This window comes from Aythya ferina (genome assembly GCF_964211825.1).
Source record: "Aythya ferina genome assembly, chromosome: 5".
Classification (NCBI taxonomy): Eukaryota; Metazoa; Chordata; class Aves; order Anseriformes; family Anatidae; genus Aythya; species Aythya ferina.
In genome coordinates, this window is record NC_140301.1 from 1,092,280 (window position 1) to 1,105,745 (window position 13,466).

The 13,466-nt window shown below is 43.5% G+C and overlaps 1 protein-coding gene across 7 annotated transcripts in view; it reads right to left on the reverse strand.

The window, feature by feature from the left end:
* TEAD1 (TEA domain transcription factor 1) overlaps nt 1-13,466 on the reverse strand; it is a 159,998-nt gene that overhangs the window by 24,605 nt on the left and 121,927 nt on the right. For 4 of the 7 annotated variants that reach the window (XM_084519843.1, XM_084519846.1, XM_084519847.1 and 1 more), the window contains 4 exons: nt 11,463-11,597; nt 11,225-11,271; nt 10,281-10,342; nt 8,158-8,282 (listed from right to left, as the gene is read on the reverse strand). In XM_084519843.1, coding sequence (XP_084375969.1) covers nt 8,158-8,282; nt 10,281-10,342; nt 11,225-11,271; nt 11,463-11,597 — 369 coding nt within the window. Of the gene's footprint in view, nt 1-8,157; nt 8,283-10,280; nt 10,343-11,224; nt 11,272-11,462; nt 11,598-12,782; nt 12,795-13,466 lie in introns of all 7 variants that reach the window. The other 3 variants (XM_084519842.1, XM_084519844.1, XM_084519845.1) reach the window with 1 other exon arrangement.

The following is a 13,466-nucleotide window of genomic DNA, read 5'->3' on the forward strand; positions in this document are numbered from 1 at the left end:
TGGTCTGTGAAATGAAGATTTGCAAATTGCTACAGCTATCTCCTCTGCTGCATCCTGCGCTTCCCTACACACATGGAGCTAATGCCAAACCCGTAGAGGAACAAGTTTTATTAAACTGCGACTGAGGTGCAGACAGCAGTGAAGACAACTCTTCCATGCCCTGGCACAGGTGAGCTGGGCACGCAGAGGTGCTGGGACACTCACTCCCTTGCTGCTTCTGTCTCTTGGGGCTATGAGGCCCTACAAAACCACCGTGAGCAGCATACATAGGGCAAGTTGCTCCCCGAGCCCCGCTGAGGCTGGGTGCCAGGGATGAGGAGCAGGGTGGAAGGCAGGTGGCCTAAGGTGGACCAAGTCCCTCAGCGAGGACTCCTGCTGGGCTGACCCATTCATGAGCACAGGATGCCTGCTGCACCCAGGGTCACAGCATTACTTACCCACAACGCACAGGCGCGTTCCTGGGACTCATACCTGCAGCAGCTGGCTGCTGTGACCACCCCTGTGCTCACCCTGTTGCAGCATGCACTCATGGGGTGGTCAAGTGGGATGGGGACATGGCTGCCATGCCCACCCCACGTGGCCTAACAGCACCTTGCTCACTGGGCTATGCTGCAGCTCAGCCCAGATAGCCAGGGGAGGGCAGACGGGCAGCTTGAGCTGAGAGAAAATGACACTGCTCAAGTGCCAGGCCCTGGGCAGTGGTTCTGGTCCATTTCTGTAAAAGCATGCTGCTGCCTGTGAAGCAACTGTACTTTTGGAGGAAGAAGGAACCAGGTGGGACAGACTGATTAAAAAACAGTCACCGGTACATCAGCAGTCTATGTGCTACTGTATAACTTATACCCTACCCAGACACAGCACTACTGTCTGTCTGAATCGTGTAAACTTCCTGCTGATGGAAGAAAATCACAGTTGTTCTGCCAACAATTTTTCTTATTTCTACCAAAACACTAGTAACTGACTATTTCATTGCCATTGCTGTTGTCCTCCACTGAAGCAGACTGGGACTTACATTTATAATACTCTACTACTGTACCTGAAATCCTTACCAATTCTGTTGTAAAGGTTTCAACATTTCCATGAGAAATGTCAGTTGACCACCCTGTGCTTGTATGTGAAGACACTCCCTAGTTTTTCAGAGACATCCACCCATTCAGTCGCCTGTCTAGATCTGCTCTGGGATAGATTTAGGAATGTGCTGTGAAAGATCTTGGACAATTTTATAGTTGCAGAAAAGGGGAGGTAGGAGCTGAGTGAGGCAGAAAGCTGCAGAAGAGGCAGGGCACTCCCCAGCCCTAACAGATTAATGTTGCCCAGCAGTTCCCAGCCACTGCCACTGGAGTCCCAGTGTGGAACTGGGACTTGCTGGTTGGGCAAGGTGCTCATGTTTTCGTCAGCTTTCCTGCAGCAGTAGAGATGCATCCTTCAGTTCTGGCCTGCTTGATTTGAGACCCCATGGTCCTAATTGCAGAAGTGCTGAGTGCTCAGATGGGAAAATTATGCCTGAATATAGGAAGCTCTCAATAACGCTATTGGAAAAATCAGGCTCATGACAAAGCAAAGTGGACCCTCAAAATCAGTGGCCCATTCATTCTTTTGCACCTGAACTTCTTGGTTTGTCAGATGTAAGCAATAGTACGCCTTCGTCTAAAAATTACTGCACTAATACAGCTGTGAAACGCAAATGGGGGAAATTATTAATTCTGTTTGGAGGAGTTCAGACAGTGCTCAGCAAGCAGGGCACAGGGCCACACATTTCAACAGAAGAAAACAAACCGCTGAATAGATGCATATCAAAGAAGGGCCATTACATCTGCACTGAATGAAGGAGGAAAAAACCAACATGGGAACATGTAATTAAATTCTGCACTGCAGAGCAGCCGCATGAGGACACTTCCCAACTTCTTTTCAATTTTGGGGAACTGCAAGGGAAGGAGCAGGGAGCAGGGTGGACACCAATGCAGCCAGGTGCAATGCCAGGGCAAGTGCAAGGGTGGAGGTGAGGGGCTCAGCGTGCAGGCAGGGCAGCCTGTGGGAATGCTGTGCCCTCCTGCAGGGCACATTCGTGCAACCTTAAAGTTCCCTGGACCAGCCCAGGGCCCAGGCAGCCTCGTGCAGCTAATGTCTCAGCTCCTTTCACCTCCCAGGCTTGGGGCAAGTGTGGTGGGCAGGGCTGGGGAGTGGCCATGGCGTGGGGCCCGGCAGAGAGTGCTCACAGCACTGCTGCCACTGCTCCTCTGCGCTTCTTCCTAACCAGCAATTTTTATTTTGCTGGGAAGTTTTCAGCAGCAGCAGTGGTGGATTTTGAGAAAGGAAGTGAATACAGTCAGGCTCCCACACTCCTTCCACACATCCTCAGTGCTTAATGCGAGCAGACTTCAGTCCCTCCGCCCACTGCATGCATTTTCAACCTAGCACCCTCCCTTGGAGCACTGGGGTTGGTGAGCTGGCCTGGGCCACCCAGCACTTCTCCGTGAGGTCCTCTGGGAATGGCACCAGCGGGGAGCGCTGCTGCAATGCTGCAGTTTCGAGTCTGGAGTCTCTGTCAGTACTGGACCCCCCTAAAGTGGTTTACTGGCACTTCTAAACATACACACCTAAGGATGAACGCTTTCCAGGGTTTGACATTCACTACCCAGGGACACTGTGCAGTTCCCCAGCACTGCAAAAGAAATGACCCTTGCATTTTTTTAAAATTCTTCAGATTTTAGATTTAAATGACCTACAATCTTGAATCTGCCACTCCAAGTCATTCATGCAAGTGTGGCTTTGCTTCCTCTTCCTTTGCAGCACAAAGATGCTAACCAAGGCTTCCTTATGGCTGAAAAGCTGAATTGCTCATGGGGAATAAAGAAGGGATAAACAATGCTTTTAACAATTGATACTGTTAAAAAATGGAGGGTTTCTTTTGAAAAGATAGTTTTTGAAAATATCACTTTTGAAAAGATCACTTTTCGTCACTTAGGTGGTTTGATTAACTTTGGTGAATTTTACTGCATTTGGCTAATGATGGCAGGCTGTTTTTATGGCCCTTTCACAATTGCTTTCACTTTCTGGTTCTCAGGCACAATTCTCTCTGGACTCACAAAGCCATTTTACAACAACAATAAAACCTGAATTAAAACATAAAGAATATTTTATTTCTTTACCACTTTTCAAAACACATTTTGAAATTTGGACTTAACACAATGTGAAAGCATGGTTAGGTAGGTTAATACTGAAAAGGCCCATCAGTTGTGTTCTTTACAGGACTAAGATATTTAAGATATAAAGCTGTCTGAAATGCTTGTACTCAAATGCAGCAGTAAGAGTGTGAAACCTCTAAGAGGGAGAGAGAAAAAGGGCTTTTTTTTGTTGTTGGGTGGTGGCAAGGTTGTGTTTGTTTGTTTGTTTTTCCTGATGGAAAAGCAGGATTTAAGGCATTTAGAAGAAATTGGAGTTATTATCTTTTCAGTGTTAGTCTTTGAATGTTGTAGCTACTTGTGTAACAGGTAATTGCCTAGATCCATTCTAATCTGCTTGCATGCTCAGTTTGTATTTGTTGGGGAACATGGGAATATTTCTTTTAAGCATTTGTCCTGAAATTTCACAGTACTAATACAGTAAAAATGGGAAGCCCCTATTAAATAAAGCCTGCCTTGAAAGTAACAGATTGGTATATAAATTTGTTAATTGATTGAAAATATAGTTATATAGGATTGGCAATAATGAAAGGTAACTAAAAGGAAGGAACACTGGTGCTTGGATGTAGAAGGGCAGCTTCTAAGCACCATTTAAGAACTGTGATTGAGCACTAAATGCCACAAATGGAAAATACAGCTTGACATTTGTAAATTGAATTGATTTTCATGTAAGAGGAGCAGTAATTTCACCCATCCTTTACTGCAGAATCAGTATTCCAAGATTTTGCAACTGTGCCATCTTATGTCTTTCCAGATCCACTGCCATGCAGAGTTACAGTGAGGGGTGCTTATTATTTCCTTTCTGTATTTTTTTCTTTTGTAAATGGAGCAATTTTGTGGCTAGGCAAGGGAAAGAAGTCAACAGCCCTCAAAAAGTGAGAGGACTCTACAGAACACATTTCTGACCCACCAGAATGCCCACTCTAAATTAACATAACTGCCTGACATTGAGGGGCTTTTTGTACTTTTAAACACCAATTGCCATTGGAAGAACCCCAGAAATGTTTAATGTCCCACTCCTACAATGAATTCTCTGTCGGTGGACCTTTATGTCCATGCACAGCCCCATTGAATTTGCAGGGAGTCAGCACGTGCAGACAGACCTCAATTTCTAATCGCTGTACAGGAATCTAAGCTGCAAGGGGCCTCCCAGGGTCATTGAGTCCTGGCCCTAGGTACCATGTCAAAAGTAACCTCTTTCAATGAACTTCCAGGTTACATTTTAAAGTGGAATCGGTCTTTTTGCCCTCACTACTATCAGGCTTTCTGGCCTGACTGTGGGTTAGAGAAAGGAGGAATTGTCTTTTTCTTAATAAAATGTTGGAAATGCATTTGATCAAAATAATACTTTGTGTCACTTCCTGTTTAAAGTCAGAAGTGTAATGAACATATGTCCATCTTTCTTCAGAAGACAAATGAGAATGCTTTTTTCATGTTCATGTCAGCAAAGGCACAAAGGTGTACAGGAGATGCAGTGACCACAGCATGTATAAACAGCTTCGTACACACATTGTGTGAAATATGCTTCTTGCTTGGCTTGCTGATTTTATTATTTAAAAAGTAATGGAAAAAATCCATTCTACGCTGTGCAAAACTTCCATGCAATAAAATGTTTCACTGACACAAAGATGTGTAGAACTACAATCAGAATTCGTATTTTCTGCAACAGTGCTAAACAAGCATGGGGCTGGCTTTCATAGCTGCGGAAGGCTTTTGGTGGCTGCTGGAAAAGTCCCTGGCTGAGGAAGGGGCAGGCTGAAGGGAGGCAGGGCCACCTGGGGCAGTCCTGCAGACAGGAGCAGAGGTGCTCCTGCGCCTCTGCCCAGTGCCTCTCCCGCCAGCACCATTCTATGTTTGCCTGGGAACCATTTGTGTTGCGTTGTTGTGTTTTTCCTATGTCCTTGTTTAGAACCATATCTAAATAATCAAACTTATTCAACTGGAACTAAACAATTAAGCTGAAGAGTGCAGCATGGGGTAACCAGAAGCCAGGGAATATGTCTGCAGTGTCGCAGCATGGTCAGTGGGAAGGTGGCACTGCAGGGACGTCTCTCCTTCCTGGCCCTGGGTGCCCCCGTCCCCACCCTGCGCCTCCCCTTCCCCAGGCAGTGACAGTGATGCACTGCCCAAGGGGAGTTCAGTCCTCAGCTCCCCCTGGTGCCTACAGCGCAGGGATAGAAAACGACCTACATGGGGCTTCATACATGATGGGAAATTGACTCTTCTTTGTGCCTTATTTTTGCAGTGTTACAGCATTTAAGACTCTGAGTTTTTAAAAAATGAGTGTGTGTAGTTTCACCCTTCTGCTTCTTTAGTAAACCTCCCACATTTACAAAATGGGTTTTGCAGCAGTTATGTTTGCAAGCTGAGACAAGTGCCGGTGGACCTCCCTGCACCCTCAGGAATTCCAAATAGTATTAGTTTACTCCAAAAATGGCTTTACAGCATTTATGGGGGCATGCTGGGTTTTCTTTTCTGGCCCCCACCCCTCCTTTGCCATGCATGTGGAAGTGCTGCCTTCCCCGCAGTCTGCACCTGCCTGAGAAACGAGAACCTCAACATGTCCCCAGTTGCCAGTCCCATGCACTGCGCACAAGCACCAGCTCAGTGGCACCTCCTGTTTCCCAACAGCATCATCCTCTCACTGCTGGTCAGTCCTGTTGCCAATCTACCTGGGCCATTCAGTTGTTTTCATGTCACAGACACCGGCAGAGCCACTGGTCATCATACATTATCTGGTGGGAGAGCACTTGTTTTGAGGGAGATCCTTCTCAGAGGTAAGATGTAAACGTTAATTGTTCACTGAATTCCTTCATTCGCTCTCTTTTGTTATGAAGACACAAAGAGGACCTACACTATGTAAGCCCATACATTTTGTAAACAGCATTACATTACAAAAACCTACAGAAAAAGGATTGTTAGGTGGCATACTTAGGCCCTGGCAAAACCTTCAGTCAAAATACAGTGAACTGCTTTTCCATTCACATGCGGTGCAGTAACATGGAGTATTGCATGGCTACATCCTACCTTACCAATACACTGGAGGCACACATGTAGTGTCCTGGCATGTGGCAATGTGGGTATGGCAGCATCCATAAATCAGTGGGCATGTTACATGGGCCACTGAGGCACGGGCTCTGAAAACCGCATTTCAATAAGGCTGCCCGTTGAGAAAACCTGGATGTTATGTTCACAAGAAGCACAAACCACTGTCTGGATGAAACTGGGGCTCAGGTGGAGAAGGTGTTCCAGCTGTGGCTTAGCCTGGAGGACACTAAGCTGAAACTAACAGGACAGAGGGAGGTGGGTGGTGCAGGTCCTGCTTGAACTTCTGCCAAGGCCACCCACAATGCTGTGGCCACGGGTGATGCCACAGGGCTTTGCAGTCAGGGAGTGTGGGGAAGTCTGGCCAATGACACAGTAGGAAGAAGGGATGTGCATAATGTACATGAGAAACACTCGGTGCGGTAAATTTGCACGCTAGAAGAAACAACTGTGATGAGAATAGAGGCCGTGTGGGTGCAGGTCCCTTCACCTCTGGGAAGGCACTTGACCCAGGGGTGACTGCAGCAGCAGTCTGCTTGGAGCGGCCCACAGGAGTCAGGGCTGCTGGGGGAGTGTGTGCATGGGGGCCCCAGGAGCTGCCTGGTGGCAGCAGAGACTCAGGGAAACCGTGCAGCACTGAACCTCTGGGTAGGAACTGAGGAAATGGTACCTTCTGCCAAACACCTCCTTCCTCAAAGTTAATTGAACCTGGCAAAATGGGACATTCAGCAACCCAGCACACCACCACATATTTAGTATATGAATAGTGGAGATATGGTGTATTTTTGTTGGGTTGTTTCTCTGCCAGGAGCATTCCCCTGTTGCAAGGTTTCTGGGCTATGTCTCTGGTCTCCATTATGCAGGGTAAACAGTTGCTGGATAACACCTCTGGCCAGAGCCCATAAATGCTATGGTTTCCAGTACTTAATTATAAAGAGCAAGCGATAGCTTCTCTCTGCTCCAAGCTACTGTATTTTACCAGAAATCTGAACAAGAATGGCCTGTCTATATCACCCATTCATGCCATTATTTGCTTTTCAGAAATTATCTCAATAAAAATCCAGGTTCGAGCTGAAAGAAGCTCTTCTTATTTTTTTTTGTGACACTGTAGAAACAGTGCTAGGCTACTCTCAAATGTCTATGGTAAACATATCATGATTAATATCAAGGTTCAAGGCTAGCTAGAGTAGAAAAAAAAATTACAGCCAACTTCACAAACTGCCCTTGCAGGTACAGTATGAAGACTGAAAAACATATCAAAACCAAAACCTTCCTCAAAAAAGCACGAAAGAAAACAAAAAATAAAAACAAACAAACAAAAAAAAGAAAACAAAATAAAGCAAAAAACAAACAACCAAACTAAACTAAACTTAAACACCAAAACATTGGATTGGGCCTTAAGACACAAGATCAAGACTCAATGACTGGACATTTAGACGGGTAACCTTAAAAAAAAAAAAAGTGATACAGATGAATGCTTGGATTCATGGATTCATATGCTTGGAAGGCTTGAACCAAAAAGGACTGTCCTAAAGATACCCAGAGGATAACCCTAATGTCAGGTTTTTAAAAGGCCATGTATATTTTCTATGCAAGCCCTTAATTTTGTTTGTTAGGAAACAGATTAAGTTGTAACTTATAGTATAGTTATTGAATTATTACCAAAAACATGATGTAATTTGGTACAACTGCTGAAGTAGATTAACAATAAGGCATAGTGAACCATGTCTGCTTTCAGAGAGGCCTCTTCCTTCAGCAAATGGAGTAAGAGTGAGAAAGGAAAACGTGGTATCACAGTGAAAGGAATATTACACCAAACAATGATGAACACAGAAATACCAGGTGTATTCCATCAGGCTTAGCCCTAGAAAACATAATGGGAAGCAAGTGAGGAAAGCTGAAGCTGAGTGGACGCAAGAGGAACACTTACTGATTCAGGATCCCTCTGCTGTTCAAGGAAGGCTGAAAACTCCACCAGCCTGAGCTTGGTCGTACCAATCGATCGGCCTTGCCATGCAGGGACCGAGGGAGCTGGAGCTGACGTAGGCTCAAATCCTAAAGCAAAGAAACCATTTTCATGAAGAAGTTGGTTGTTCCTCAGTTTAAAATGTCTGAATTAAATATTATCAGGAATCACCCATGTAGCCCATTGGTCATTCATATTAATTTTAACAAGAATTCAGAGACTTAAAATAAGAAAAACAAAAAGCAATGTGTAGAAAACAAGGTCCCAACAGAGTAAGCTAATGTTTGTTTAATTAAAAGATCTGCTGCTTTGTTTGCTTGGGCTTGTAACTAACCATAGAATTTTTGTTTAAATTATATACTAGATTGCAGAGATTTCTAGAAACTTCACACGGACTTACAGCTGACCCTTCCTTGGAAACAGGCAGCAAGACTCAGAGGAGATATTACTGCCTTGGGAGTCAGGAGAACGGGCTTCCATTTCTGGCTCCTAATGTGTCACATTACAAGTAAATCACCTCTTTTTTTTACCTGTTTCTCCTGCCACTCTCAAATCCTCTCTCTGCTATTTAGAGTACAAGCTTCCCAGTGCAGGGACTGTCTCTTACTATGTATTTGCACATTGGGTTCTTGACTTCTTTGGGAGCTTTTAGGCATCATTATATTACAGATAATAATACATAATTACTGTAGAGAGCTGAATCATACTCTAAAAAGAAAAAGAAAATTTTAAATTGATAATAAAGAGGGAATGACATGATCTAGAGAGAGAAGGGATGTTGGCCACCATTTCTAATTCACTTCAAGAGAATAAATAAATGCTATCTCTTGCTTCTCATTGTGGAAAGTTAAATGAGAAGGAAACAAAACAGTAAAGAAAAAAGAGAAAGGCTGTGTCTGAAAGGCAGAAACTGATCTTGGGAGAGACACAGGCACAAGAAAGGTTAGAAAACCAAGATGAACCTTAACTGGTTTGAGAAGCAGGGAGAGGTCACAGATAGCGGATATGCTCATATCTCACAGCAGGAGTTTGGGAGCTGGCTCCAAACCTCATATTTAGGCAATGAAGATTTGAGGCTTGTGTGAAACAGGGAATTACAAAAGTGACTGGTTAGACGTGAACAGGAATTCTGATGAACAAAAAACTATGTATGATTTCTGGCTGATTTTGAAAGACTAACAATCCTATTTTGAAAGAAAACATAGAATAAAAGAAGATGATTCTGAATGTGTGACTTAGAGAACAATTTAATAAATAAGGAATATCAAAAGAAAGGAAATAATCAAGGATGCAGAAAGATAGTTATAACTATTGTACGGTATTATATAGCAGGAAGTTAAAAACTAAACAAAAAGTATGAAAGTGTCAGAAAACTGCAGGTCAGAGTCAGAAGTATGTGTAGTTTTGGCATGGGAGATGTAAAGTTAATTGTCATTTACAAAGAAGTAATACACTTTCCTGAAATTATGCATGAAACAAACATGGGAAAAGGAGTATGGAAGTAGCCGTAGAAAGGGCTTGATTGGTTTGAGCAAAGGAAGTCACAACAAACATTAAGCACTTATCAAAGCGGTACCAGGCAGATCTGAACCTTTTTGTGGAGGGGTGGGGGGGTGGGAGGGTGGGTGTAAACAGTTATCAACAACCAGATGCATAGATGTGTCTTGTACTTAAGGTTAAACATAAATGGTTCTGGACTACTTTTTAGCCTCAATTTAAAATAATGAAAGCTTATTCTTGTTACAGATGGAAGTGAGATTTAGCTATTAAAATATAAACAAGCATCCTACTATTCTTGCTTTACCGTAGCATTTTCCTACAATATGAAATGCTGACTAGAGATCATATATCACTTATGTACAAGTGCTTCCCATCTAAAATGTAAACACAAAATATCCCAGACCCACTGATTTTCCCTCATATATAGCCAGGTACTAGGACATTGGTATTTGTTTGGGACTCGTCTTTGGCTTGGCTACTGGGGCCATAGATATGGAGTAGTGGCTCTGTCCATGTCAGGAATGGATACATCACATCCAGGACACAACTCGCATATTTTAAAAGGTGACTATAAATGAATGAATTACCTGAAATGGGAGCTGTGACTGATGGCTGTATAGGATAGGCCTGCTGAACGAATGGCTTTACACTGGAATAAATAGTTACACAAAAATCATACACCATGCCATCTACAGTAAATTCCATTACAGTCACATACACAGTTAATGAGCTCTACCCACAAACGTATCTCTTCCTTACATAGAATATTTAACGAACAATAAATAGTCAATAGCAAGAGACGGGGCATGAGAATTACACCCAACATGTTGAAGTGAGAAACTTGTCCACACTCGGTCATACAGTGGGAAACCTAACCTGCCGGCTGCAATTATTGCAGCAGACACGGATGGAGACTGCTTTACCTCCCAATAAATCCAGAGGACACTGAAGTACTGGGGCACAAAGACTCCTTCCCACGGACCTCAAGGAAATAAGGTGGGGACAACTTGAAAAACAAGGCTAGGAGTTGTTGCTTCAGAGACTGCTTCAGGGCTAAAAATGTGACACATGATGATCGCCCGAAGGCTTCCCCTGTAAAGTGCTGTTGCTACCAAGGGGCAGTGACCCCACTGACCATTAACAGATCGTCATCTGCCCTGCAGGAAAGTAAGTCCCCCTTCTCTCCAGTACTGCTTAGATATTTAAATGAGGGTGGAGGTATCTGTGCTGGAAACCTATTCACAGGCAAAACCTTATTAGTTGCTTCCCTGGCATCATCATTGCATGTGAAGAGAGAAAAAGGAGTATGAGCATTAGGGATTTAGCCTCAGTTGTGAGGACTGCGATCCCCTACAACTTTTCAAATGTGAGTTCACATCACTGTAAGGCTCTTCCTTTCCCTACAACTACTTTTCCCTTCTTTTTAGAAAAAAATCATAAATTATTGCCTCATTAATATCCTCTGGCAGCAAAGTGCACAAGCCAGCCCCATGTTGCATACAGAAAAAAATATTTTAATTTCGAGACTTACTCTTGCGAGGATCCAGGCTGCCCCGTTTGAATCATGCCCGGCCAAAACTGGAAGAGGAAAAACAAACAAACAGACTCACAATTGTTTTCTCTGTTGAAAGATTTTTGCTGTTTCTGAACAAGCATGATTCCTTTTGCAAAGGCAAGTGAAAGCATTAATCTATTCATTCAACCTTAGTTTTCTACTGAATAGTGTTAGAGAATATAGGGATTTTTTTGGGACTCAGCTAACAACTTACCCCAGGTGCCCCAGGAAATGTAGGACGGGGAATTCCTGGCAGGCCCAGCTTGTTGTGAATAGCAGTAGCTGAGACTATCTGAGCTGATGACATTGCTGCCATGTGCTGGAGTGCTTTGTCCTTTGCTGTCTGATCCTTTAATATGACAATTACATGGAGTCTTAAAACATTTGGCACAACAAACGATGTTAAATAACTGCAGCTACAAGCACACAACTAAAAACTTAAAAAGCCACACGGAAAATGCAAAAATAACAAACCATGCAGGAAAAAAAAATACAGCACAGAGGCTAACACTCAAACTACCTCAAGGCAAAACCTCCTCTCAGACATGCATGGTAGACCTGAATTCTCACAGTCTGCTCTGCCAACATGCAGGAGGCTCTGGGAGAGCAAACTGCTGCCCACTTATTTTTTTGGGCAAATTCTGCTGATTTTAAATCACACTGGAGTAAACACAGTCTGCTGCTAAGGCTCTGCCTGCAGGACAGGGATCACTGAGATTTGAGCTCTATCATTTAGATCTAAGAGAAGTTTGCCTTTAGTATTACGTGGTAAAATGAGAACACAGAACTGCAACTGACTGTAAACAATGACAGACTTATCTTAATGCTTACAGGTTTAGACACATTTCAGAGTCTGTTTTACAACAAATATTTTAAGCATTAGATGACAAAAATTCAAATTATGTTTTAAATTTCGAATTGTGGTGCTTCACTAATATAAAGTGTTCCCAAAGAAAAACAGCCATAAAATTTCTGCTGTTTTCAAGCATATAGGAACAAGTTTAGGAAAAGATGGCTTGTTATTGATTACTTGTAATAGAGCTGCGCTCGGAGTCCTAGTCACTACCAATCATGTATGATCACAGAATAGAAAAGGAAAGCCTCTTAATGCAACAGGGTTAATTAAGTGGGTATTTTAGGTCAGGTAAAATAAGTAAACAACGGACTGTTACTATCTGGTAAAGTGCAGTTCCTCTTCTGGAAGTACTGGATTAATACGTGCTAATATTTAGGTACGTGACTTAGAATGAAGGAACACAAGCAATATTAAGCAAGGATTTTTTGGTTGTCTTGTTTTATTTTACAAGCAAAGTAGCAAGCATGCTGGCAAAAGATGCATGCTCTTATATATAGTATATGACTTTGAACATATGCTCCCTCTAAAGCTTATATGTAGTAGTACTATAGGTGAGCAGTTTTTCCTTTGAATAGCTCCTTTAGAAACAGCACAGGCTGAAAGTACAAGAAAAGCTAGCCAAAAATTCTGCCAAGCACAGCTAAGGTACGTAATACTTGGTGTAGTTAAAATACTTACCATGCTTGTTACCTGGATACAACAACAAACAGTTTATTAAAATGCTTGTGTAGAAAAGCAAATTTTTAGCAAAATAAGAACAAAATAGTAAAACACAAAGGAAGAGCAGCTTGCTCAACATTAAATACTAGGTTTAAACAAATGCATTATTTTTACCTAGGGACTGATTCATTAAAAGGAAAAAATAAAAAATCTACAAAACTCTGGGCGTAAATGATACCACCTCCCCGTGTGAAAATTGCAGACAGTGAGTGCGGGGGATCGCTGCTGTGCTTGTTTCCCCGAGCTGGGACACAGGGGCCTCCATGGGCTTCAGCCTGGCGCCCGCTCACCCAAGAGAGCAGCAGGTGGAGCAGGGGAGCAGCTGCTGCCAGCAGTGTGCCCTCTGCACGTCACAAGGGGAGAGCCTCAAGCGCGATCTGCTTACAGCAGTAGTAAGATTGGCGGGCCCATGGGAGCTTCCTGCACAGCAGGGCAGGATGCTGCTTTCTGCCCTGTCTAAACCTCGGGAGCACCACGCTTCAGCTGATGATACATCTACAGAGCAACTTTTGTCCTGTTGCTATGTGTGATCAAAACATGGCGGCTTCGCCAACCTGTAGCCTCCCCTTCTATCACCGTCTCACTTGGTAAGGGCTGCATGTCAGCTCTGACCCTGCCTGCTGCTGGCACCCACCCCTGCCT